This window comes from Camarhynchus parvulus, chromosome 8 (genome assembly GCF_901933205.1).
Source record: "Camarhynchus parvulus chromosome 8, STF_HiC, whole genome shotgun sequence".
Classification (NCBI taxonomy): Eukaryota; Metazoa; Chordata; class Aves; order Passeriformes; family Thraupidae; genus Camarhynchus; species Camarhynchus parvulus.
In genome coordinates, this window is record NC_044578.1 from 11,756,775 (window position 1) to 11,784,417 (window position 27,643).

The 27,643-nt window shown below is 39.1% G+C and overlaps 2 protein-coding genes across 21 annotated transcripts in view; one reads left to right on the plus strand and one right to left on the minus strand.

Annotated features, from left to right (window-relative positions):
* The first annotated feature begins 356 nt into the window (after window positions 1–356).
* On the plus strand, window positions 357–26,286 carry NEXN (nexilin F-actin binding protein). 15 transcript variants are annotated; one of them, XM_030953717.1, is made up of 14 exons: window positions 357–542; window positions 7,788–7,869; window positions 8,932–9,123; window positions 9,255–9,336; window positions 9,423–9,571; window positions 10,871–10,912; window positions 12,078–12,272; window positions 12,352–12,525; window positions 14,799–14,984; window positions 18,895–19,095; window positions 20,390–20,611; window positions 21,690–21,875; window positions 22,449–22,806; window positions 22,909–26,285. In XM_030953717.1, the coding sequence occupies exons 2-14, from the start codon at window positions 7,843–7,845 to the stop codon at window positions 22,920–22,922; spliced, it is 2,028 nt and encodes a 675-aa protein (XP_030809577.1). In that variant the 5' UTR covers window positions 357–542; window positions 7,788–7,842; the 3' UTR covers window positions 22,923–26,285. The 15 variants fall into 15 exon arrangements, with proteins under 15 accessions (XP_030809577.1, XP_030809588.1, XP_030809581.1 ...); XM_030953721.1 differs by having other exon boundaries at window positions 524–542; window positions 7,792–7,869; XM_030953716.1 differs by lacking the exon at window positions 357–542 and adding an exon at window positions 562–611.
* Window positions 12,749–27,643, minus strand: part of FUBP1 (far upstream element binding protein 1) — a 34,469-nt gene continuing 19,574 nt past the window's right edge. For 2 of the 6 annotated variants that reach the window (XM_030953735.1, XM_030953737.1), the window contains one exon: window positions 12,755–14,269. In XM_030953735.1, the coding sequence (XP_030809595.1) occupies window positions 14,252–14,269 (18 nt within the window). In that variant the 3' untranslated portion in view covers window positions 12,755–14,251. Of the gene's footprint in view, window positions 14,270–27,643 lie in introns of all 6 variants that reach the window. The other 4 variants (XM_030953733.1, XM_030953731.1, XM_030953738.1 and 1 more) reach the window with 4 other exon arrangements.

Sequence of the window (27,643 nt, forward strand, 5' to 3'; positions counted from 1 at the left end):
TGTTTATGTGTTCATCTGCTGACAGCGGGTGGGTCCCTGGCAGTCGGGAGTCCCGACGCCGCTCCTGTGCTTGAGTACGAGGGTGGCACTGGGGGAAAGTGCCTGCTCTGTCCTTCAAAAGGCAAACGCCTTTCGTGTCTGAGCTGTGATGGCCGTGGTTCAGATCTGCACAGCCTGAGGTCATGTGGTTATTGTCCTAATGCTGATAACCCTTGTGGAAGGTGGGCTCCAGTCCGGCAGACACAATACAAAGGAGATAGGAAGAGGAAAGTTCTGCACTGGAAACCTTGCAGCTGAACATGTAGAAAAAAAGTCATCTTCAAGCAGGAAAAGGAATGTGTTCAGATGTAATAAAATCACGTTTCTGCCGCTGCTTTGTAAAGTTCCCAGCGACAGGCGCTGCTTTGAGCCACCGCGCTCTGCCTCTCGCAGTCTGGCACTAGGGAGATTCCTCCCCGCTCCATCAGCGAACTGTCACATTACTATTATTAGTTGATCGCTCTCCATGTGCCATTAACCGACCCGGCTCTGGACCGCCGAAGGTATAAAACCCCGCGGGCCGGCAGAGCCGGAGCAGCGAAGCGCTCCCTGCGTGCGGGGCCGGGGCTGCGGTGAGTGGGGCTGACCCGGGGCTGCCGAGCCGCCGCAGCCCCGCCGGTACCGGGCCGGGGAGCTCCGGGCCGAGCCGGGAGAAGCCGCGGTGCTCGGGACCAGCTCGGGCAGGGCGAAAGAGGGCGGCGGGTCTCGGTGCGTCCCGGCGGCCCGGCCCGCGGAGCCCCCTCCGGCGCTCGCCCGCTGCCCTGCGGCAGGGCCGGCACGGCCAGGGACGCGCAGCTGAGCCTCGCCGCCCCGGTTATTTATAGCTCGGTGCTGCTTCCAGCCCAGAATTAGCCTGTTGGCCGGGCTGCTGCCTGCGGGGGGGGCAGGCTGGCTGCGCCCCCGCGCGGCCAGCGAGGGGCCGGGCACGGCGCGCCGAGCCGCACGGCCGGGGACGAGCCGAGCCGGGCCGGGCCGGGCCAGCTGCCGCGGCGCGGGGCTCGTCTGGAATGCGGGCGCCGGGCGCGCGTCGCGACTTTATAGGAAAGTTGCAGCGGCGGAGCGGCGGCCGCAGCCAAGAGGCGCTCGGCAGCGCAGCCCGCCCGCCGCCGGAGCGCCCCGAGCCGCAGCGCGGGCAGCGCACAGGTAAGAGCGGCTCCGCCGCCGCGGGGCACAGCGCGGCCCGGCCCCACCGCCCCCCTCCCTTCCCCGCGGCCACTCAGCCGGCCCCGCTGCCCCGGCGTGCGGCGGGGCTGGGGCTAGGGCTGGGGCTGGGGCTGGCCGCGGCGCCCCTCGGCCGGAGCCGCGGCGGGAGCGCTGTCTCCTCTCGCCGCCGAGAGCGGCTCCACTCCGCCGGCCGCCGGTCCGAGCACAGCCCGCAGGGCTGCGGGACAGCCGCTCCTTCGCACCGCGGCCGGGAGGGCCCGGGCCGGGCAGCGCCGGGGGCGGTGCGGCCGCAGCCGTGAGGGAGCGGGGCCCTGAGGGCGCGGGGCCGGCGGGCGCGGCCGCAGCGGTTTAACCGAAGGCGCCGCCGTGCGCGGGGCTCTGCCCGCCCGGCCCCGTGAGGCGGCCCGGGGGACGCGGAGCCCGGGAGGGCCGTCCCGCCCTGCCGTGAGGGACCCGCGGTGAGTGATGTGCGGTTCATAAAAGTTAGCTGAAAATCCCCGAAATCCCCGATTTTCAGAAGCCGCGTGTCTCTACGCGCAGAGTTCAGTTTTGTTGGTGTGGTCTTCAGCAGCGAGGGCGTACTGGATGCGTCCATTGGTTCTGCTTCACTCTGAAGTGATAGCTGTAAAACAGTGGCTTGGAAGAAATATATGTCTTCTGTGACAGCTTGCAAATTGGTTATTATCACGTTTGTTTTAGGTAAATAAGGACTTCTTTTAAGCCGACAAATATCGAAAAAAGCATGTTTAATGAAGCATGTTAGAATTTCAAGAATTAATCAGCAAATAGTTGCACAGTAGAAAACACTGTACTCTTAATCTTAGATCTCAGGTCTTAAGAGACATTAGATCTCCTAGAAAATGGTCCAGTTAAGCAAAATTATGAATTATAGTTAGTCCTATGGGAGGGCCAACCGTATCATTTAAGGAGCATGCAGAAATATGAGAATATGACTGGTCTATGTAGAAAGCACAGTCTGGTGAAATACAAGAGCTGGGTAGATGGTAAGACATTAGTAAGGAATACTTTGACTGCATTTGGAATGTATTAGATGAGTAGTTTTCTCAGTGAAAGAAGCCAGGCAAGCATTGATGTGGTTATCCAGCTTTGAAACTCCTTTAAGGAGAACCAGTGCCATGGTCAAGCTGGCTGAGGGGAGGCGGTGGGGAAGCTCATGGCATTGGGAGAGCGGTGCAGGAGGCAATGGAAGCCACCCTTGCTGTGCAGTGGAGGCAGCTGTGCCTGCTCAGGTGAAGGTGGTACACACGATGCAGTTTTTTACAGGCATCAGCACCAGCAGTGGGGTAGGGCTGCTCAAGGGGAAGCAGCAGTGCGTCTCTAGGAAGCCCTGGAGACCTCTCCTTTGGGGCAGAGGCAGGGCTCAGGCCATGGCCACTGTGGGTGACCAGTCCTGCTTCAGTCTGAGCTGGCCAAGAGCATTTCTGACAAGAGGCAGAAAAGAAAGGCTGTGTCCTGTCAGCAGAGAAGATACAAATTGCAATAGCACCTCGTGGCCAGCGTTTGTGTTTCCTTGATCTCTGAAGTCCTGTCATTGAAGTCAACAGAGCACATGGTTCATCTTCAACTGCTGGACACAGTGGGGAATGGAGGAACTGTGGTGTGGGGCAAAATATCCTGGTTTATCTCTTGGGGACCTCAGTTCACATTTTACTGCCACTTCCATTAGGATCAGCAGATACCATGGAACATGAAGTCATGGGGCAGAAGATCCTAGCAGGACTTCCCCACTACTAGAGCAGTCTCTGAACCCCCACTGTGTTTGCTCTGGAGCCTGTGTACCCCATAATAGCAGAAGAGAGTAAGGAATCAACAGACCTTTTGTACAGAGAAGGGTGATCACATTTTTTAACAGTTGGGCTGAATGGCACTGCTGCTTTAGGAGTGTTTACAGCTGTATAAAACATAGGCATCCTTTATAATATGCATGTTTTTATAAATAACACCCTATCTGCAAGGAGTATTCTACAACAAAATAAGAGTCAATAAATGTTGAAGTGTGATAAATTCAAAGACTGAGGAAAGATTGTAAAATTATCTGGGTCACTTGTTGGTAAGCATTCTGGTCTTTAATTATGAAAGCTTAATGAAGGAAATACAAGTGAGTGGAAGTAGTTTTGCATTTTGTATTATACAAAATGAGAAGTTTAGACAGCTGGTATTAATTGTCATAACTGACTGGCTTCAGTGGAGCTGATGGTTGATGCCAGCTCAGGATGTTCCCCTGTGCACGATAATTTTAGTATCTACTTCAGTATCTGTAATTTGGTACAACAACTGGTAGTGTCATTCCAGAGCAGTTACAGGCAGGACATAAATGATGGCCATTTCCAGTTCTGTTCAATATTTTATTAAATATTCCAGTGCTGTGGGCTGTGTTTGCCTCTGCTTGGTGCTTTGGCTCCAAGCAGTGAGTTTCCAACAATCACAGTTTGGTTTTCTTATATAATGGAGACTTCCCTGCAAGTAGATCACAAAGAGGAGACAGATGGTAAACGTAACTCAGACCGTGCCATGAAGGGCTTATTTATAACTCACAGTACCCAGGAGGAGAGCAGGGGGCCCTTTGAAAGGAGAAATCACAGAGGAACTGGACCTTTTTTTTAAGTCCTGACTTCATACTCCTATTGTAAAGAGTGCTGTTTGGTTCAGGAAATGATGTTATTTTTTGTGTCTGTGAAGATGCTTATCAAGCCCCTGAAAAACAAGATTTTTTTAAAAAGAAAGCAAATTTTATTATTTATGGGAAGGGTTTTTATTTTTTAATCTGGTTAAAGCTGTACAACTTTTTTTTTTTATCAATTGAGGACTATGACCTGCTTTCAGAAATGGAAATTAATTAAATTTAAGGAGATAGATTTTGGGACTTGTGAGCCATCAAACTTTCTGTGTCCCCTTAATGGTTTTCTTTTTTGACTTTTTTTGCCCAAAGTAAGATTTTAGGGAGGCTGTATGAAAAGTTGAAAAAGTGCTATGAGCATAACAGGTCAAGGCATAGCTGAGCTGTTTGCTTGTCCATTTACAGTAAATGAGTAAGATGTTTGAAAGCAGTAATTTATTTTTTACAGAACATTTCTAATCTGTTGCCTGATTTCCTATGTGTTATTGCTTTTGTATTAAATTTTCACTTGAACTTAGAGATCCCTCTCTGCATTACAGCCAAGTCAAGTTAAGTGGCATTTTCTCTTTTTTCCAATTCCAGAGTTAGGACCATTGATCACTGGGTGCAGGTTAAATTTTTCTTGAGGAGTGGACCTTTCAAAGGGACCGTGCAGTCTGGTACTTTCAGTATAAAGCTCCTAACACCAGACTAACTTTATCAAAGATATGTCACTTAATTGTAGGAAAGGTAAAATGTGGAGAGAAAAAAAATTGCACTATTTTCAGGTGAATGTTGGAGTGATGAGACTGGGACAGCAAAGGGTAACAAGCTGAACTTGTTTTTTGATCATGGTTATGTTCAAAATTATCATCTGGGATTTTTTTTGAGTGGGAAGCTTCAATGAGGAGCTCTTACAGCTTCTGCTGAGGTATGTCGATCTTGGGAAAGACGAGAAAAGATGAGACTGAATATTAAGACTGGACGGCTTTGTAATAGGAGAAACAGTTTCTGAAGTAAGCAACTAAACAGGCAGGCTTGTGTTGCCTCAAAAAATAAGAATTGCTTTTATTAGATGAACTCTGGGAAAATACAAAACAAGAATACATACATGTAAATGCACGATTTAATATAACTAGTTCATCTCAAAAGGGAATTAGTAGGTCAAGGTTTCTTGGGTTGGAAAATCTATTACTGCATACTTCTGCAAAGCTATTGGCAGATGAGGAAGGCACTGTTCTTCCACGATTTGTAGGTGTCAGGAGCTCCTGATGCAGCCACTTGGGTTTTCTCAGCACCAACTCATTGACTGTGAGCCTCTCCTGTTGCTGAGGCAGACGCAAAGGAGCTTCTGTCTGCAGTGGTTGTTCCTGAAGCCGTGGTCACTGCCTCACAGACCCAACCCAAAACTCAAGAGTGCTTCTTTTTTTCTTCAGTATTTTGATTGTCTTTATTGGAAATGACGCATCTGCCCTGAGGGGTGCCTGAGGCAGGGTCCAGCTGCTCATCCTGCTCAAGGTTTAATGGCCATGGAGAGGGATAGAAGTGCACACATGGGTGCTATCATGTTTAGCAGTGTGCTGGTGCTTTATATCAATATCTTTTAGCATCAGAGGTGGAGGTAGGATGACTTGCAGAGGCAAAATGCCATAGAGCCAGTTGGCTAACCTTCAAACATATTAGAGTTAGTGATGCCAATGAACTGGAAAGTAGCCTAAAGTAATAGCAGATATGGCAGTATTCCAAATGGCAGAAACATATCTGCCGTCTTGAAGGCCCACAACCTGTTGGACTGGCACTATTTTGGAAGTTCGGACAGCAGGAATTTGCAAAGAAGATTTCTTCCAACACTTCTAAGGAAAATTTCAGATTTGTTATCCCACTGTCAAGAGGTTCAGGTAATTGGAGCTATCAGAAAGGTTCAAGACAAAGTCTTGACTCAGGAACATCTTCTTACAATTAATTGCACATAATAAACGAGACTTTGGAATAGTAATTTTTGGGATGACTTTAAGATGAAGCCCTATCCATGGGGTACATTGCTGTGGTCAAGATTACTGATAACCTTACTTTGAGGTGTTGAGGTGAGATGGAATTTCTTGTGACAGATTATCTTTGAGTGTTCTCTGCTCCAGCCCCATGTCAAGGGTAAAAGGTCTCTGTGTCCCAGGTCACTTCAATGCAGGATTGCACCAATTCATGACATTCCTTTGTTGTCTGATGGGTTCCTGCAGTAAACCTTTGAGTCAGCTGCTGGATGTTAAGCTAAAGGCTAAAGGTTTCCAGCCCCAAGTGGGGAAGGAGCCATTAAATGACCAGAGTAGCAAAAGAAGAGAACAGAGAACTTTCTCTAAGACCTGCCTAAGAGAAATAAGGGAGTTAAAAGATCTGAAGTAAAGTTACACTGATCACAGTGGGGATTTTACTTACATGCATAGAAGTCAGCTAAGGCTTACATAGCTGTGAAACTCCTGCACAGTGTACAAATGGATGGCAAAGCCTATGGAGACCCTGAGGCTGCAGAATGCTGATGCAGTTATCTGCCTTTCTAGACTCCACACACTCGATAACATGCTACTGCTGACCTGAAACAATCTCAATAGGAACTGCCACTGAGTGATTATATGTTCATGTGCTCATGAGTGAGAAACTGAAATGCCTCGGATTCCTATCAGTCTACAAATGAAGGAGTGGGCTAGGGGTGGTGTAACTTTCCCTACTAACTGGTTGAAAGGGAACACTAAAGTGCTCTGCAGAACATCTCTATTGAAGCCAAATTTGAAGAGTTTAGAACTTGTAAATCAAGGCAAGTGTTGAAAGTTAAATGCTTTTGCTTCATATGTTGTGACTGCATTCATTGGGAAAAACATCCCAAGATCTCTAAGAATCCCATTCCTTTTGTGTAGCTACAGCAGTGCCAGCGAGCACTGGTGATGTTGGTGTATTTTTGAAGAGGTTACATGGAAACAACTCTTAATATTATTTTCAAAAGCACATAAATATTTCTGTGTTTATAATCTGTTTGCAATTAACACTTAGAGAATTTGAAAAATAAGAGCTTAACTTTCTGTATCATGAAAATCTCTGACTTCAGCTCCACTAAAGCGTAAGTTAGAAGTCTCTTCCAACACCAAGCTGCTTTTCCAGAATTTTTGCTTAAAATCTTCGAGCCCCTTATTTGCACCATGTTTGGCACACTCAGTTTAGGCTTTCCTGGGACTCAGAGGATCAATACAATACAGACAGCAGTAGCACTGGAGCCACATCATGATTTCCTTCCTCCCATGAGCTCTGAGAGACCTGAAGCTGAAAAGAAGAGAAAAAGAAGAGAAAGTGCCTTTCTCTTAGCTCCCTAGTATACAGTGTACTTTAAAATTTCTAACAATTTTCTTCTGAAAAATGCTTTGTAATTTCCAGAACACAGCTAAATTATACAAATGCTTTATCTGTACGTGGCTTACCCATCCCATTTTATAGTTTTTGCCACTACTTTTCCCTGGAGAACAGAAGGGACAGCGTTACTTTGCGCCCGTGTGCTGGGTGAAGGGCCGGAGATGGCAGCAGGGGCTGCCCCAGCCCATCCCTCCTCCCGCAGCCGCAGCCCCGCTCACGGCTCGGGCCGGGCGGGATCCAGAGCTGCGGGACGAGCGCCGGGAGCAGCAGCTTGGCAACGAGCAGCATGGGCAGCCAGAGCTTGGCTCCGAGTTGTTTGTTTTTTTAAAATGGAAATAAGAACCCAATATCTAGGACTATATAGAGGAGTTATGAGCATGAATAGTGAATCATAAGCTTGTTCTTTTAATTACCGTGGCATACTTAGAACCTATTCATGTCTGCAAAAGCCCCAGCGGACCAAGTGAAATTGTGATACATCAATTTCAGCCTATGCAAACTTATTTACAGGAAGATGGTTAAAGCATCATTTAAAAGGAAAAGAAAGGAATGTAACTACAACTGTTTCTTTTAGGTAGAAACTGAAAGACATCTTAAACATACCAGGTGCAGAGCACAATACAGTAACCATGAATGACATTGCACAGAAAACTGAGGTATGTACCAATTTTAAAGTAATCAAGGCAATGTAATAATTTACAACTGATGCTTGCAAAAGTAATAACTACAAAAAATTGTAAAAGACAATTTTACTGGAAGTCTGCTGGTATTGCCATTATTTTTAGACAATGAAAGGAGTTTTGTTAAGTAGCTTAAGATTTGATAGAATCTGTTTATTATGTTCTTATTAGAAAAACATGAAGGAGGATGAAATGTGGAAAAAGTTTAAATGTTGGTGGCGAAATTCTGGGCAACATTTACATCTGATGCTAAAATGTAAATATACTAGGCTACTTCAAGTATTTCCTCTTCTACATAGACTTACTGAGTAGCAGGAACAAAAACTTCTGGGGTAGCTGGGAAAATATGAAACAAAGCATGTTTTTAGCTAGTTTTCTCAGTATTACTTTATTGAGAACATTCCTGTTATCATCACTGTAAAAAGACAAAACTTCACAGTAGTTCTGAAAGTGGGAACCTTTGGTATTTGGGCACCCACAGAGTAATCACTGGCAAAGGAGTGTCCATTTGCTGTATCAGCATCAGAACCCTGATGGTCCAGTGATCTTTACACTTCGTAACATAAAATCTCTGGGCTCCTGGCTTTTTCTAGATATTGAAAAAGTAAGCATATTGCAAGTTTTAAATTAAGAAATACTACTGCTTATTTTAAAACTATAGATGGCCATTGAAGTGTTGCAGAAAAACTCTCATATGTATTGTATTATGTATCTATGTCTTTTTATCTCTTTTAAATATTAGGGGCAGAGAGTCTCATTGGTGACTGCTTAAGATTGAAAGCAACAATAAAAATCTGTATCTAATTTAATAGTGTAGTAGAATGCTGAATGTTGTTTTGGATATTTTAGTATTTATGACTATTTATGAACAAATATAATGATGCTTAACTGATGATGGCTCATGGCATGACGTTCATAATCTCAATTGCACTTGTTTTATGTTCTTACATTCTTTCTAATCCAATCTTTCAGAAATATTCTGTCCATCTGTTTCACCTTTCTTTTTCTTATCTTCATTTCTTCTATATCTTCACCAAGATTCTGCTTTCTTCATCTAAACCCGTCCAAAAGTCCTATGTGCCCAAGCTTCACAAGGGTGATGTAAAGGATAAATTTGAAGCTATGCAGAAAGCAAGGGAAGAAAGAAATCAAAGGAGATCTAGAGATGAAAAGCAAAGAAGAAAAGAACAATATGTTAGAGAGAGAGAATGGAACAGGAGAAAGCAGGAGGTTATTTTCTTTGCTAATATTTTGTGTTATTATATTATATCTGAAAATCTATTCACATTATTTGAAGACAATAATACTGGGATTTCATTTAAGTTATAAAGACATTTTACTTTCTGTGTTTCATCAACTAGATGAAAGAACTGCTTGGATCTGATGAAGATGATGACACCAAACTATCTAAAACAGAAAAGGGTTATGTTCCAAAGCTCATAGGTAAGAGAGGCCTGACTTTAAAGGCCACAGAATTCCCTGGGTAAGTGTTAGATGGAACTGCTGAGCTGTGCATTTCATGTCCACAGGAACTGTTAAAGGCAAGTTTGCAGAAATGGAGAAGCAAAGGCAAGAAGAAGAAAGAAAAAGAACGGAAGAAGAAAGAAAGCGCAGAATTGAACAAGATATGATTGAGAAAAGAAAAATTCAAAGAGAATTGGCAAAAAAGGCACAGGAGGTATGTTTATCTGATCACAACAGTCAGGATGTAATTGTAACCAACACTAAAAATGTTTTGTATTGATCAGAAAGATTTGATCTTAAGATTTCTCATAGTAGAGATTTACATGGGAGATGCTCAGTGGGGTGGAAGTGAGATATAACGTTCAGTCTTCATTTCTTTACAGTAATAATTTTCTTGTAAGCTCCAAAGTTGAGTTGCAGATGAAACCGGGCACAAATTTTGATGTCATATGCATATAAGTTTACTAAACTAATTTGAAGATGTTTCTTGTATTTTATAAACTCTTACTTTAGAAAACCTTTCCTTGTAAGTTAGTGAATAGAGCTCAGTGATACATGAACTAAGGCAAGCAAGAAGTAGTAAGAAAACGCCAGTGGCAGGTAAAAATGAGACAACACTAATGCAGTAAAAATAATAAATCATGAAGATCCAGGTCATGTTTTATTCCTTTGCCATTTTGTGAATCATCATTGCATATATATATATAACATATGAATGGACTCCAACTTTTATTGATGCCAATAAAGCAAATTCTGTCTTTTGTAGGATATCAAACTTAATTCCTTTTGTCAGTTTTCTTCAGTGCTGCAAATACTGCAGTGAGAGTAAGCATTTAAATGATAGACTAAAAACATATGCAAATTTCTATTTAACCAAATGATAGTAGTACTTCATTTAGGTTTGAATTTGTTGTAAGAAATGAAAAGCAGTGCTATAGGAGAAGTCAGTTTTTGGATAGTCTTTTCTACTAGAACTTCTAGCATGGTTAAAATTGTACGTTTAATTGGCATTGTATCTAGCATATATTTAATCTACCCTGCAAGGCAGAAGTACTTACATGTAGAATTTTAAAAAGTGTGTGAGTTTTAGGCCATAGCATAGGCACAGCATAGGAAGCAAGCACAGCATTAGCCTTTTTTCAGGAGCTGCGGGGAAGACAATGTCACTTGAATCAGAAATGATCAGTGACTTAGCTTTAGTTTTTTTTTACTTTTTTTTTTTACACAATTCTGGAATGTTTAAATGAAGAATGGACATCGCAAGTATGTTCTTGGTTCAGCAGTGTTGAGAATGCTTTAGCAGACTTTGTGTGGGATGTTTTATGTCTTGTTGCCTCTTCCTTGACAAGCTGACCTATCTGAAGTATTCCAGCAGAGCCTCAGTCCTTACCACCTCTGTGAATTTACATGCTACATACATATCACTGATACAAAAAGAATTTCCAGTTCTATGTTTGCAACTCTAAGGCAAAGAGCCAAATTAATGTAATCATATGAAATTCTTATTTAATAGATTGATGACTTTAACAATACGGGAACTGAATCAGCAGCTGAGGTAATCAGATTTTTTTAAAGAAATGTTCACCTACATTTTTATTCACTTTGTTTTATTATTGTAATTTGGGTTGGGAATACTTAGAAAACAGCACAGAAATGCCTAATTAAAGTTCAATTAAGGAGTTAACAAATTTTTAACGTATATGGAACGATCTCTATACTTGAAGTCAATATATTGAAGTCTGAAACAGAGCCTGCACTATAAATACTTTGTGGTTAGTTAAGAACATCTAAAATGTAAATATTCAAAGCCACCAGAATTATTTTATATATATTAGGAATTCTTTTCCTTATATATATATATATATATATATATATATATGATATATATATATATGTATATTAGGGATTCTTTTAAGTCCTCTGGCTTTGCAAAGAATTATCTTAAAAGCTCTTTGCCTTAAACTTGAAATTAAAGGGGGATTCTGACAATATACAGATGTTTGAACACCTCACTCAATTAACTTTGTTATTTTTTTTACTAATATACCATACGGGTTTTGATTTATCTTGCAAATAAATGTTTCATTTCAAAAACTGGGCCCAAAGGTCCTATTGTCTTTCACTAACACAAGAAAATCACACTCCTACTACAGTTTTGGAAAGAAGCTAAACCTGCAAATTCATCAGTTTTAACTTATTTGGCAGGAGGGAAAAATATGGGTAAATTATATTTTGGAAAATAAGTTGTAAATAGAGAGTTGAAGCAGCAACAATCTTCAAGAAACAATTACTGTACCTGACAAATTACATATTAGAAATTACAAATTACATATTTCTATGTTGAGCTGTTGACTTATTCCAGCTGCAGTTTATTATCATTTACATAATAAATATACAACTGGAAGTAGGGTGTGGTTGCAACTGTTGTGTATTCAAAATTGTTCTTTCCCAAACCTTGAGTTTTTATGGCAAACAGTTAATGAAAATCTATAAAGAAATTAAGAAGTTTGCTGGCTGTTATGTTTAAAATATAATTCTGTTCTTGATACTCTTCAGATATTAGAAGAAAACTAGAGACTTTATTCTTGTGCGTAATATTCAATACAAGTAAATATTTTGGAAGCTCTGGTGCACACACGTTACAACAGCAGGTTCATTAAGAAATAACGCTACCTAGAAGTCAAGTTTCATGAAAATGTAATAAATATCTTTTTGGACAGGAAGGGGATGATTCACTGCTAGTTACAGTAGTGCCTGTAAAAAGCACTAGAACATCTGGGAAGATGAAAATAAACTCTGAGAACGCAGGAAAGGAGAGAGCAGAACAGAGAGAGACACAGGATGAAGAAATGAACCTAAAAGATGGGGAACAAAACCAACTCCTTAAGGAACCCAAGTGCCTTTCATTAGTCCAGGTAAACCAGTCATCCAGAAATACCTATATAATAGATATTTATTGGCTTAAGATACAACTGTTTCATTTTTCTTACACAGGGTGAAAATGAAAACGGTGAAACTCAAGATCCTCTGTCTCCTGGTAAGCTGAAAGTCACATTTGAAGAACTGGAAAGACAAAGACAGGAGAACCAAAGGCGGCAAGCAGAGGAAGAAGCAAGGCAGCGTTTGGAAGAGGAAAAACGTGCCTTTGAAGAAGCCAGGCAGAGAATGGTAAGCACGTTTTGTTCATGCTGGTACACAATTTGCACATTCTTTCCTGTATGTGATTCTTCTCTTTTCTTATTCCTTATCTCTATTTCAAGCTGTTAAGAGTCTGGAAATGAGTTTTTGAAAGACATTTCTGACTTTTGCTCCAAGTCAGTAACCACACTGGCACAATGCTTTAGACATTCTTTTAGTAAACCAAAAAATAACAGTGTTTTGATTTTGCCAGCAACTTAGTAGATTTCTTATCTACACTTTGTAGTATCTTAAGCTGTAAGCCTTCAAGAAGATGAGTGGCTGTCTGTTTTCTCTGAAGTAGTGCTGCAGATGGTTCAGTAATTGGTTTTTGATGTAAACATTCCCTAGTAACAGAATGCTGTTTCTTAACCCCATATTTATTTGTAAATGTGATAGAAATATACATCAATTACAACTCTCCTCTTATGAAGAAAGGCAAAAAAAAAAAAAGACAGATCAGCTCTTTTTTATGTACTAACATAAACAACAACAAACTATAAATTACTAGAGGGAGTCCCCCAAATTGTCAGAAATGCAGCCCACAGATCCTGTTTTGTATTACATGGAAAACTGCCTCCATACGTGTTCTTTATCATAAGTCAGAGCTAGATCAGCTATAAACAGAGCTCACTATAGTTTGTTCTTTGATTGTACTGAAGGAATCATACACTTACTATTAACCTAAGTTAACCAAATAGTTTAACTTAGCTTATTTTTCCATACTCCATTTCCCCTGTGTAGTCATGATCACTATGACTTTCTTAATTCGCATACAAAATTCACATACAAACAAGATGAACAAGAAATGAGATTTTAATCTTCCATAAAAACTTGGAAAATATTATTTATAGGAATTTGCTAGCTTTAACAGAGTATAATTATGCATGAACAATTTTGGAAAAATAGCTCTAGATCACTATTTCAATTATATTTCCAAAACATTCAGGACATTTATATTCTACAGAAACAAACTTAAACAAAACCAACAACACAGAACTCCTAGAAAGCTGAAACACACAAATTCCCAACTGGCCCATATTGAGAGAGTTCTAGGTTTAGGCAGATACCCAAACTGTAGTTTACTTTTTCATCTCCACCTCCAATAAACTGCTGTTGTTTCACACCAATAAACCTTGCCATTATGTCAATAATGCACTTTTTTGTTTTTTGTTTGGGGCAAGGGATTCTAGTGAAGGAGAAGAGTGAAGAAACTGAAGGAGAGTGAACTCCATGAAGTCACTTAGGTGTTCTAACTGAAGATTAGTTCACATCTCCCTTCCTTATGCTTATGCATTTATTTATCAAGTAATATGAAATAATTTACAAATTCTCCACATCAAAAGAAATTTTTCAACATGAAGCTGCTGACCAGTGGTTGTCAAAATTTGAAGTAAACGTTTTTCTTAAGAATTCAGCAGTTAATTTCTTTAAATTCTTCAATTTTTTTTCCCTTACAAATTTCAAAGATTTCTCTAATTCCCTTAATGGGCTATCCCACATACCAGTCCCAGGGCTGCTTACAGTATAGAGATCTGGATTATCAGTACTCTGACAGCTCCCAGTCACTTCCTCCATGAACAGATAAAGTACTCTGGGATGTCCTCTGAGAGGGGTTCTTGATTGCAGCTTGCAAACCACAGGCTTCTCTTAGCATGTAAGAGTTCACTGGAGAGAAGCTATAGCGAGGAGATCAGAGTATCTCAATTCCTTTTCTTCAGTGATGATTAAATGTCTAAAAATAAAAGAAACAAAAATCTCAGTCTGGGATAATAGCAAAATGCTAACTGATTCAGTTTTGCTATAAGACTGTACAGCATTTCTTTAAGTGGTGCACTGATGAAAGCAATTTCTATACGAACAAAAAGACTTGATGATATAAACATCTACAAAAATGATGTAAATAAAGAGAATAGAAAGTGATTTACAGTAAATGATCCAACAATGAGACCATAAAGTGTGTACTTAACTGTTCAGCCTCTTCCTGGTAACACACTGTTCTTTGAATTACACACTCAACGCAGTTTTAAAAATTATAAAAGCTATGTGTAGGATACTGAAAATTTCTTTTCTCACTCCCCTGGCTAGAACAAAGATTAAAATGATTCTCACAGGAACCTAAGTCTTGATGCATTTTTTTCCCCCAAAGAGAAAACACTACTTACAAAAGATCAGAAAGGAATGGAGTATTTATTTGCAATAAAGAATATTTTTTCTTGTTTGGGTAAGTGCTTTCTACGTTTTCCTCTCCCTATTCTCTTAAGATAAATGAAGGTGGTGATGAAGAATCTGAAAATGCTGTTAAAGAATTCCGCCCTGGTAAACTCAGACTCAGTTTTGAGGAGATAGAAAGACAGAGGAGAGAAGAGGAAAAGAGGAAAGCGGAAGAGGATGCACGACGACGCATAGAAGAGGAGAAAAGAGCATTTGCTGAAGCAAGGAAGAACATGGTATGGTATTTTGGTTTAGCACAGAATTTAATTTTTACCTAAATCCCAATCTGGAAAGAAACTCTGGGAAAAACTTTTAAATAAAGTTAGGAATACATGCTTCAATTCCTTCATTAATTAGTTCACCTTACTATTTATTATAAGGTAATAGGGTAAACTATTCAGGTTCATTTACCAAAAGTCATCAGAGAACAATCCCTCCTCACAGCCAGCCTAGAGAGGATTTCAGATAATTTAGTCCAAATCAGGTATCATATCCAGTGGGTATTATTACACCAGATGCAACATACTTGGGAAACAAACTGTTTCCACAAGGAGGGTTAATTGTTTTGGGTTTTTTTGGGGAAGAGCAATTTCTTTTACAGCTCCAGGTTTATTCCCCTACCTCTACAGGGTGTCCACTCTTGCTACTAAAGCACTACTAATTAAGGACATAGTAAAAAAATGCTCACTGCAAGTATGTATCTTCCAGTCATCTTGTGGCTCTTCAGGGAGAAAAAATTAAAAGGTTGAGCTCTGCTACTTGATGTTTTGAATGCTTGTTCAGGGAAAAACAAAAAATAACTTGTGGTGTTTACCATTAGAACACTTTGTAATACTATCTTCCCTTGACAAACACAGATTTCTGTCATATGCAAGGACTTCTAAAATTTGAGTTAGGATTAAACTGGAGAGAAATTTTCAGCGGCTTAGGACTGACATACACTACCTGAAAGCAGAGAAAGATGCCTGATTTCAGAGGTTGGCAACTGCTATTTATATTAAAAAAAAAAAAAGTGGCCACAGAGCTTTTACCTGTGGTATTCATACTTAGTCCAACCATTTCAAGATTCAGCAGGCTTTTGGGTACAAGCCAGTTACTTATTGGTGGAAATCAGGAAATACAGCATTAAATTACAAAAATATAAACTGGAATGAAGTAGTGTTTGTTTCAAAAGGGAGGGCAGGACCTGCCAGTGTAGAACTGTGGAATAACCCAGGCATCTGGTAGCATCTTCCTACATCCTCTGTGGCTGAATTGGGAAAGGCCAACTGTGTGCCCAGTAACATTTTCTTAATCACTCAAAGCAATACTTGGGAGAGAAATGAAAACTTTGTATGAGTACTGATACTGCCAGCAGGGCTCCCTCTGCCTGGAAACTGAGCCAAGACTTGTGCTGAAAGACTACCTAGAGAAGCTACAATGTGAATTTATATTTGATACTGTACTGAAAAATAGTGTCTGTCTGTATCTCCAAAGACAGAAAACAAAACCTAAAGCCACTTAAAAATACCCTCAATCCGACAAAAGAATGCTACTGGAGACTTTTTATGAAAAGGCAGGAAAGAACTAAAGGAAGCACAGAAAGTATGTGCTGCTTCTGTTTTTTTCCTGCTTTATTGAGAAACTCTTTTTTTGGCCTCAGTGTAGCAAGAACCTAAACTCAAGTGTCCAGGCAAGGAAAACCTCACTGATAAACAGGGTGTAATCCATCATATGCAGCACATAGGCTGTGACTGCTCTACTTGCAGACAGTGGAAGTGGTCTGTAACTAAAAAAAACATTGAAGTATATTTTTAGCATTTATGCACTTGAAAGTTCTCTGTTAAGTAGCATCCTGAATATGAATACTACATTTTCTACTATTAACAGAATATAATCCTCTGTTTTCCTTATTTCCCACTGCTACAAAATGTAGCAGCAATGAAGATTGTCCTAAAATGTTTAAAAATATAATAGTCCTCCCTTTCAAAGGCAGTAAAAATGAACATTAAATTGTTATTCCAGGAACTTATTAATGTTCATTCATTTTAATTTAGCTTTGGAAGTGGTAGAAATGGTAGTATTGTGGCTGGAAAATACAAATGCCACCTCCTTTTGGATCTCCCTATTTCACATTTCCTTGTGTTATTTCCATGCTCCCCAGCATCAGTGTGATCACTTCTACACTGAAGCAGCTGTCTTTCACCCCCATCAATCTTTTTCTGGTAGAGACTGAAAAAAACCCGTCTGAGCACAAAAAAACCCCAAAACAAAACAAAAAAACCACCTCTTCCTTTTGATTATGCTGCAAATATCCATGATTGTTACAGGAATGTTTCTCACTACCAACCATTTCCACTTTGCAGAAAAAAAAGAAGTATGGCCTAATTTCACAAAATATGGCTAAAATATTTACTGAACTAACCACAGAGGTTTTTTGCATCACACAGCTCAGCTAAATCTTTGTGGTTTTTAACCAGGGAGAAAGTGGCTGTCTTTTCATAACTTAGTTAGAAATACAGAGACTGCTGCTAGTGCATGCACAGCTTTTGAATTCTTGAGGTCAAATTCTGAATTAATGTTTCTCATGGTCACTTAGGTTTGATATCTTCTTGAAGTGATAAGTGAGCTTATGAACTAATGCACCACCAGCAAGAGACTTTCATGTTGCTTTGCTAAATTATGAGTAGCCTCTAAAAACTATGGGGCATCGTTTTCACTGTAGGGAGGAGTTCACAGCTTTGGTTTTTGACTTCAATTCTCTATAACACCATTTCAACAATTATGCTCATATAACACAAAACAAATGAAGAATGGAAGGAATGGTGGTGCTGAAGTCCAACTGTAAGCTTAGAAGGAAAATCTGAGTAAAATCTGTAGTGAATAGCAGAATTTGAGTGGGACTGGGTTAAAAAATACTGAAAGAGAGCTGTGGCAAATAAAGAGGATATGGGCAAAGTAGGTCAAGAGGGTGGTATGAACCAAGACAACACCAACAGCAGAGAAAGGTGTGGGTTACAGTGGCAGTAAGCAGCAATAAATATAAGTAGTGCCAGAGGGCTCTTGCAGAAATGTCTATTCTCTGTCCTTTTATAGTCTGAGCACTTTCTCAAATGGAAATATTGCTCCTTTAATTATTGCTATCATTACTGCTGTTGGAAATGCCTACAACTTAGGGCACATTGAGCTCTCCCATGTTTGCCACAAGGCTTTTCAAATCTGTGCTGATCAAACAGTGCCAAAAGCCACATCACCCCCCAGTTCAGTACCTGACCAGTGCCTGACCTCACCTCACCTTTACCTACAGAACATTCCTGTTGAGAAAATCTCTGTTAGTAAGTGTATATAGTTACATGCACGTATATTCTTATTCATAAACTTACATTAAAATTCCTGTATAACTCACTGTCACTACTGGCTGCTTTTGTAGTGTTCAGATTCATATTTTAGTACTTCAACAAATTCAGTCTAATAAAATATTAGTTCTTGCACTTGCTGCTTTGGACATAATGAAAACTGCCTTTCCTAGGCCCTACTATCTTACAGATTAGTCTAAAAGATAGGCCAGCTGCTCCCAGTGCCAACCAGGCCTAACCCTGCTCTGAGCCATTCAGGGACAGGGAAAGGAGGAAACCCTTGCTAGTGGGTGTATAAATCAATAAACTAGCCACATAGCTTAACCTAAACAATTTGTGCAAAAAGAAGAGCTTCTTCTGAATGTTCTGTTCCTTTATCCTTACTGGGAATACTAATATGCTTTAAAACACAAATATAATTCAGATTGCTTAAGAGAAAGCTTACAGATAAATGTACTTAAGTATTAAGAGCAATGACATTTAAACACAAACACTTTGTCTGAAGTAAACAAGAATGAATTGCTTTAGGTCCTAAAGGTGCATTTAGAGGGCATCCTCCCCTACAGAGGGAAAATACTGCATTTTAAAAAACCACCTAATCTTCATTATAAAAGTTTAGTGTTGTAACTAAAGTTAAATACCAACCCCCAAAGCACTCCCTCCCACACCATTAGAGGAATGGCCACACTGGCACAGTGCGCCTGTCTGTGCTGGGGCAGATGTGACTGTAGTCACTTATCTTTATGTACCACAAGTGTCTGAACAATGCTGCGATTTCATCACAGATATAATTAATGCTCTGAATTTCCAGCAGGTGCTGGATGATGAATCACCAGAAATGTTTAAAACCTTTTCTCAAGAATCTCTCATACCTGGTAAACTGGAAATTAATTTTGAGGAGTTGCTGAAACAAAAAATGGAGGAGGAAAAGAGGCGCACAGAAGAAGAGCGTAGGCAAAAGTTGGAAATGGAAAGGCAAGAATTTCAGCAGCTGAGACAAGAAATGGGAGAGGTTTGTACATCAAACTATATGTTAAGCATGCTCTGAATAAAAATAAAATGTATCACTTCGTTACTAAAAGTTTAGGACTGGAAAGAAAAATTCCTTTGAAAGAAGTTTTAAGTTAATACATTCAATATTACGTGAAAGGAAAGAAAAATAGAAAACCTTATTTGTAAAATATTTTATATAATGACACTTTTTGTCACTAATCTATCAGGAAAATGTGTTTATCCACTCCCACCTTAGAAGTAAGTAGAGTTATGAATTTGTAATTTGGTTTTGCAGTAATTTTTGAAAATTCTGGACTATTACTAAAATGATTAGATAATATTTATGATCTTGGGAGAACAGAAATATCTAGTTCCCAAAAGACAATACAGAAACAGAAGTAAAAAAGGGCAATATTCTTGCTTTTCCTTAAATACTGTGCTACTTAATGAGAAAAATACAGTGGGCTCAATTTTTTTCTAATTGGTGTTTCAAGAGTTTGAAGACTGGCACAGTTGATTTTAAAAATCACACACAAAATCTGCTTTACATCCCAAATGTTTAAAACATCACACTGATGAACTTTACATTTCAGTGTGGCTGTGGGTGGCAATTCTTTTATTATTCCCTTTTGAATGTTAGAGAACAACATTAATTTATAGTTTTATTATTTTTGTTGCAAAGCTCGAGCAAGTAGTAAAGGCTCTAGCTTGTGATGTCAACTAATCCTGGGGAAGCAGGGAGAGACAGGGACATCCAGCTAAAATGCATGTACATCTTTACAATCAGTCAGAGGTCATAAAAGGAGGGAGAATAAGATCGGTAATTACAGCTTCCCATGTGGTTTGACTGCAGGATCCACAACTGCCCTTTCTTTTCCAGCCACATCTTGAAATGTCATTTACTTTTTCATTGAATTAGGAAAAGATAAAAAAGGCAGTATTTTATTTTTAACAAAATAGCTGTATTTTAGAGGATTACTTCATATCATATTGCAAGCAAGTAGAAGTGAATTTTGGACTCCAAGTAAGTTTTTTGTATTGGTCTGTGTCTGGTTTTCTGAATCCAAGAAGGGCAGTTTATTGACAGCAACCCTTGAACAAATGGCATATTCAAGGTATTTTAAAATCTGTATCTAGTTGAGATATGATACAAATGCATTCATCACGAGATAGCAAAGTAAAAGAAAATACAGGGGAAATTTCAAATAACTAACAGAACTGTAATGAATTGAATTACACCATCTGGAGGGAGAATAGGTAGTAAAAATAATGAGGGCATTTTCCATCTTACACATTCTGTCATTTCTGAACAGCTGGAAGAAGAGTCTGAAACTTTTGAGTTAAGCAAAGAATATGAAGAATTGATAAAGCTAAAAAGAAGCGGTTCTATCCAAGCAAAGAACTTAAAAAGCAAGTTTGAAAAAATAGGACAACTGTCTCAAGAAGAAATACAAAAGAAGATTGAAGCAGAGCGGGCAAAGAGAAGAGCCATGGATAAAGAAATCAGAGAAAGGGAAGCTGAAAAATTTCAAGAGGTAAGTTGCATTCTGTGTATGTTAATGATCTACTTAACCAGCACACTAATGATCCAGCAGTGGAAAATGCTGCTGCTTTGATAAAATTTTGCTGTTTCCAAAATTATGGTTTCCCTTCTTTCCTGTTCCCTCCTTTGGATGCTTAAGGATATCATACCTCAGCATCCCTTAAAGAAACAGCACCAGTTTATTATCAGTGATTTGGTCAAGCAGAGTTCTGCTTTTCTGCTCAAAGCCCTACAACTCAGCATTTTAACCTGAAACCTGCCAGTCTGAGGGCTTAAAACATCCATACCTGAGAATTACCTATTAATCATCACTTGAACTGCTTCTCCTTCTGAACTCTTAATTCATTCTCCACTACATGAATGGAATAAAAAACTCAATTACCCAATCCAGACAATACTATTTGAAGATCAAGTGTCTGTGATGTACACTCACCCCTCAGGGTAGAGCAGAGGAGGGTTCCTATTTATCTGTAGTTCAGACCAGAACCTTCAGTTTTTCAGAGGGGAAACCCCAAGAAATGGAGCTATCAGTGACAAAGTAGTCTGTAATCCACACACTCAGTGTGAGCTTTTGTGATGAAATGTAAAACTTTTACAGTACTAAGCCCGATCTGAGCCTCATTCTGGCTCTTCTCCACAGGAGTCACTTCAGCATCAGCTCAAAGTCTGTCCTGTTTGTCAGCTTTTAATTTAATGATTGACACTCATTGTTTTCATAAGGTCAACTGTTTCAGTGTTAAACCCAATCCAACATCATGGTGAAATAATCCAGTCACTGAGGATTTACAATTGCCAAGAAGTGCTCAACTTCTATATGAATAAAACTCTAGCAATATTTTTTTTATATAGAATTTTAGAAATTACTTTTGCAAAAATCTTGTCCTATCCTTGGATGAACTATTACAAAACTCACCCTACACTCAAACAAATGTCTGAAAAAAAACAGGTCTCTGTGTGGCTCTGCTCAGTTAAAAAAAACCTCTGGGAACACAAAACTAGTTTTGCTATCGTATATATGTCTAAGGCAATAAATAATAGTTAAGCCCTGTTTTTAATTATTATTTCCCAAGGATGATGACGTAGATGTGAGACCAGCCATGAAATCGGAGGCTCCATTTACTCACAAAGTAAACATGAAGGCTCGTTTTGAGCAAATGGCAAGAGCCAGAGAAGAAGAGGAGCAGAGGAGGATTGAGGAACAGAAATTACTACGCATGCAGTTTGAACAAAAAGAAATCGACGCAGCATTACAAAAGGTATAAATTGCAGAATAATATTCTCCAGTTGTGTCATTTAACTTAGCTTCTAATTACCATTGTAGGCAACACTACCAGATACAAAAGGAAAGTTCTGCTTCTTTTAGCAGGGGCTAGGAATTGCTGAAATAATATAAAATTGCTTTTGGTGTTTGCACATACTCTCCATGAAATCAAAGAATGGTTTGGGTTGAAGGGGCCTTAAAATCATCTAGTTCTGACTCCCCTGCTGTAGGCAGGGACACCTCCCATGAGGTCAGGCTGCACAAAGCTCCGTCCAACCTGAACACTTGCAGAAGAGTGAGACACTGCTGACATCCTATGTCAGAGTATGTGACATCCTGTGAATAGTCTGAAAATGGAATTGACATTCATGCCTGTATTTTACACCAACATTCCAGCCTCATTAAAATGCATTTTACTGCCTGTGGCATACCCAGATTGGGTGCATTGTTATGTATTGAGGACAGATGTGGAATTTCCTCTTCTCAGAAACACAGTAACTTGTAATCAAACGTGTCACTATCAGTCATAGTGCTATTGCTACTTTAAATTCAACTTATTTTAAAACAGAAAAGGGAAGAGGAAGAAGAAGAAGAGGGAAGCATTATTAATGGTTCTACTTGTGAAGATGAGGATCAAGCTCGATCTGGAGCTCCCTGGTTCAAGAAGTCACTGAAAAACACATCAGTTGTTGATGGTGAACCAGTGAGATTTACAGTTAAAATTACTGGAGAACCAAAACCCGAAGTTACATGGTGGTTTGAAGGGGAAATGTTGCAGGACTCTGAGGACTACCAATATATTGAAAGAGGAGAAACCTACTGCCTTTACTTGCCGGAAACCTTCCCAGAAGATGAAGGGGAATATATGTGTAAAGCAGTCAACAATAGAGGCTCAGCTGCTAGCACCTGTATTCTCACCATTGAAAGTAAGAGCTAGCATTTTAATTTGCTTATATCTCAGTCTTATTATCTTTCCTGTTATGAAAATCTAACTTCCTCTTTCTCTTAACCCTCTTTCTGTTTTCCAGCTGATGACTACTAATGCTCTACTTTAGCTGGAATCTTTCTTCCCCTCAACTTTCTTACTGCATCATCTCTTTCTCTGATGGGGCCAACTAAAGAAAGCAAGGATGTGCATTAATTTGTCATTCCTGCATCAGATAAGAATATACCCTTCAAATTGTGAGATTTCCCTACTCAATGCAAAAACTAGTATCAAAGGCTGAAACTAAAAGGAATCAATGTATGAAAGATCAACTGAAGGAAAAAGCTGAATTATCATAGTGCTCCAGCATTTGAAGACCAACTCTTGTGTAAGAGAATAAAGCTGAATACACGATCTGGAACTTGTGTAGTAGTGTAAATCTGTTGGTGTATCCTGCATGAGCACTGAATACTTAAGCTGTTTTACCTTATCCCAGAGGCACTGAACTGGCAAGGGAAATACTTACTGATGATTTTCAAAAACCCAAGTGTACTATTTTTAAAGAATAAAAGATGACGTAACTGCTCACCATTGCTTGAAGCAGCATAACTTCTTTTGTTTTAAAATGGACTTGCATTGAAAATGTTCTGCTCTGATTAACCTATGCAGCTGATAATCTCAAATAAAAACCATCTCCTTTAGGTTTATAGTAGTCTTCTAAGTACCAACAATTGCTTGTACAACTCATGATTTTTTCATTGATCAAATGACTCCAAAACAGGTGGTGACATCTATGAGAATATTTTCACAAAGTGCCTATTTTCTCAATCTTAATGCAGTAAGTGTATTGCCACGTCTATAAACACTGTTTTCTGAAGGCTACTGTACTACTTTTTTCTAAGACCTCCTGACATCAACACTGATGTCACTGCTAACACCCATCTGAACCACAGAGATGAAGCTTTGGAAGGAGTAACTTTACAAAAAAAAGCTCACATTTTAAAGTACTCATGTATAGTACTGTGGCTGAATCTGCCTTCTTTCTACAGTTACCTGCTGCAAGTCACTCTTTGGCCTCATTAAAAAGGCTAACAAGCTGCATGGTGTTTTAAATTAGTATTTACTCTAATAACCACATGAACATTTTACTTCATTTTTTGTGGGTGATATTCATTCACAGAAGTACAGGTTGATAGAATAATTTTGCTCTGATGCTGTTACTTCAAAATAACACAGGCAGGGATAGGAGCATAAAAAAGACAAAACCATTGCTATTATTATTCATCAGTTTACATTTATTGAGAAAAACCATACAAAAACCATTATACAGTTAATGTGTACCCATATTACATACAATGTCAATGCAAGCTCAAAACCACATTTTTGTAAAGCATTCAATTTACCTCAAGTCCAAGCTGCATCTCCCTAAGACACTGTTCCCATCACAGTTGCCTTTTAAAGCCAATCTTCTGTTTACACACGGGTAGTTTCTGCAGAGAACACTTTTCTCAGGACGAAAAGGCATTTCACATGCACGCAAGAGAAATATTTGTGCATACACAAGAGTTTCATAAGCTATTACTAGGGAAGACGGAATCCTGTCAACTGTTTGCTTTCTGAAAAGCCCAATCCTCCCTTCCTCCCCCCACTTCTGGAGAAAAAGCAAAATGGAGAAGCTTTTAGCATGCAATGGAAAACTTAAGAATTACTCTGGAAAGAAATGGGGAGAAACAGTTTCTACCATCCAGTAAAATATCACTACTATAAAAATGAAATACTTCAAGATAGGCTGTGCAAGTGACTCGTGATCCTATCTGCCTGACAAGTGAAACAGATGACTTACAATTAAGCCACACTAAAGAGAATCCACCTGGTATTTTATTCAATGTCCTAATTAAGTATAAGCTGCAGAAAGTGATATGAAAATTCTTTTCCTACTTGGAACATAATGCTTGCTTTTAAAACTTTTCTTACTCTTCACATTCACTGTGGGACACTAAGAGGTGATGGGTGGGGTAAGCAGGAAACATTTCAAGACACCTTTTGGACAAGTTCACTGCATTTCTAAGCAAGTTCAGTTATCTTTTTGGCTACTGGGGTAACTCCAATAATCTACTGCTGTCCCAGGAACTCTGAGTTTGGAGACAAGAGTTGAAACAGAAAAGGAACACTATGCTCTGCACAAACCAGCATGCCTGTAAGCCCTGCAGTGAGAAAGCTGGAAGCCAATACACCTCAGATGCTACACAGAAGAACGTCTCACCTTCCAAACACTAGCAACATCCCAATACACTGGCTTTTTCTTCTCTATCTCCTCCCACAGGCTAAATTAGCAACTGAAAGACTGTTCAAGATATTTCAGGAGTAACAGTTGAAGGAAAAAGTACCATGTAAAAAGGAAGTGAACAAATGACTCACCCCCACACTAAATCCACAGTATCAAAATCCAAATGGTACACACCTACCCTCTTCTCACGTCAAAAATGAAGTTTACATGTTAAGCTACAGATGAAATACTAAGTGGCTTGAGAAACTGAAGCACAACTATTAATTCAGTTCAAAAATTAGCTTGACTGTTTAGAAGAATAAAGTAAAATAGATGGTTTATATTATTAAATCACAGTTTAAAAAACTTTAACAGATTATGGAACATTAATGGTCAAACAAAGAATACTTTAAAGAATGAAAAGTGATCAAAACAAAAATTATACCCTATATCATTATGTATGGGATACATTTCAAATCTGTTATGCTTTTGCCAATTTTACCTTCTACATGGAGCCCTTCTATGGTCCATGCTCATCGGCTCACCAATGGCATACACTCAAAGGATTCCTCTTTACTGGTAGTAACTATCTCAGGACCTGATTCTATGAGCTATGATTTGGTGCTTGCAGCATCTTCAGCACTGTGTGTGAAAATGAAGGCAGTATTTTTGAATATTTTTCTTTGATGTACAGATAAGCAGGACTTTTGAAAGAGGAGCAGCACATTTTAAAGCAGAATAATGAACAAAAACCAAACAGATGCTGCTTTATGTTAAGCTAAAAAAACCAACAACAAAAGCTCAGAATAAAAACCTGTACCAGACCATCGGTAAGACATTTAACATTTTATACTATCAAAATATTCAGCAATTCAGTTAGAAATATCAAGAAACAGCATACACTGACTGCTATAGCGATAAAATATTATTTGCTGTACTGTTAACTGGTGCTCATGCTTCTTCAGTTAAAACATACTCATCTCAAACTCCAAAATCTCTTTTCCTACCATGTCAAGTATGAATAAGCAAACTCCACTAACACACTATAACTGTAAGACAAGTTATCAAGTTCAGTGATAACAACAAGAAGTCATTCTTTACATTTAGGTCTTACGGATTAAGTGGGAATAGTGCCCTATCATAAAAAAAACATTTGTGAAGGCTGTTGACAATTCTAACCAAAGCAATTCCTGCACATTTTAAAGGTTTTGATTCTTTAATTGCAACAATTATCTATTTGGGTAAAATAACAAAAATTACTTATTCTGATCAAGTTCAATTACTGCAATCTAACAATCTTTTCTAAAAAAAAAAAAAAAGGAAAAAGAAAAAAATACATATTGACCTAGAAATATAAACAGTTGTTTAAAAACTTAAGATTTTCCACTTAAATGGAACCATGAGTAACAATGCATTTGGGGAAGCAGCAGATTGCTTTTCAATACACAACCACAAAGATCTCACAGGGACAACATTAATGTACTGAAATATATTAATTTATATACTTCCTTAGGTTGTGCTTACCTGTTGCTTTTTTGCAGCAGAACCTAAGGTGGAAGGTCTGGGAAGGCACTGTGAAGTATAAATAATTGCACTGTTTGCAATTAATAAAGATTTTATACCTTAAATGAATCAAAATCAACAGCCTCCATTTTGCGAATGATAAAGAATCCAGTGAATTTAATTTTGCTCACTTTAGTACATAATAAATGCACCATTCTGTAAGGTTATCTACAAAATGCCATGCAAAATACCTGAACTATTAAACTTAATACCCTACACTAAAGATAGCAAATACTGTCCTAGCCTTCTTCAAGCTACCACCAAATTCCTAGCTTTAAAAGGATAAAAATAATTCCTTCTATTTCTACAGCACAATGCATACATTGCTGATTACCTGAAAAAACTACTTCAGTTTTCAAGCCTTAACTTTTACTTCTCTGTGCCACCCTAAAAAAATTTATTCTCAAAGCAACAACATGGTGTTCCAAAAATTAAAACAATTAACAGTTATAGAATTATTTAAAACATACCTACATCACTACATATCCGCAAACTATCTGGAGACAAAGACAACTCTGTCTAACAAGTGGTTCCAAAGACTTCAATGTTATGATATGCATACTTTAAAACACTGAATGACAGCTGTCTCATGAGTTCTAATGAAAGAAACTCTTAGATAAACAGAAACATGATTTTCTTTAGCTATTGCTAGAAGTTTCAGAAATACTTACCCACAAAACTCAGATTATGTGTATGTATATATATATATATAAGCAAACCTATGTTTCTGAATTAAGAAGCAATTATGATTTCCTAAGATACCAGCACTGTATTCCAACATAATATCACACAAGCACAGCATTTGCATTATGTGGAACATTGACAAAAAGATACTGTTGCAGTTCATCAATTTGTCATTCTGATGTACTTACAGTGCAATGCTCCTTGAAGGAACAATCAAGGATGATACACAGCACAGTCCTCCTCACCCCTATAGAGCTAGTTCTATACTGGCTGGATCAAACCTGCACTTCAACAGACAATGGCAAGACAGACTGTAGTGCATGTA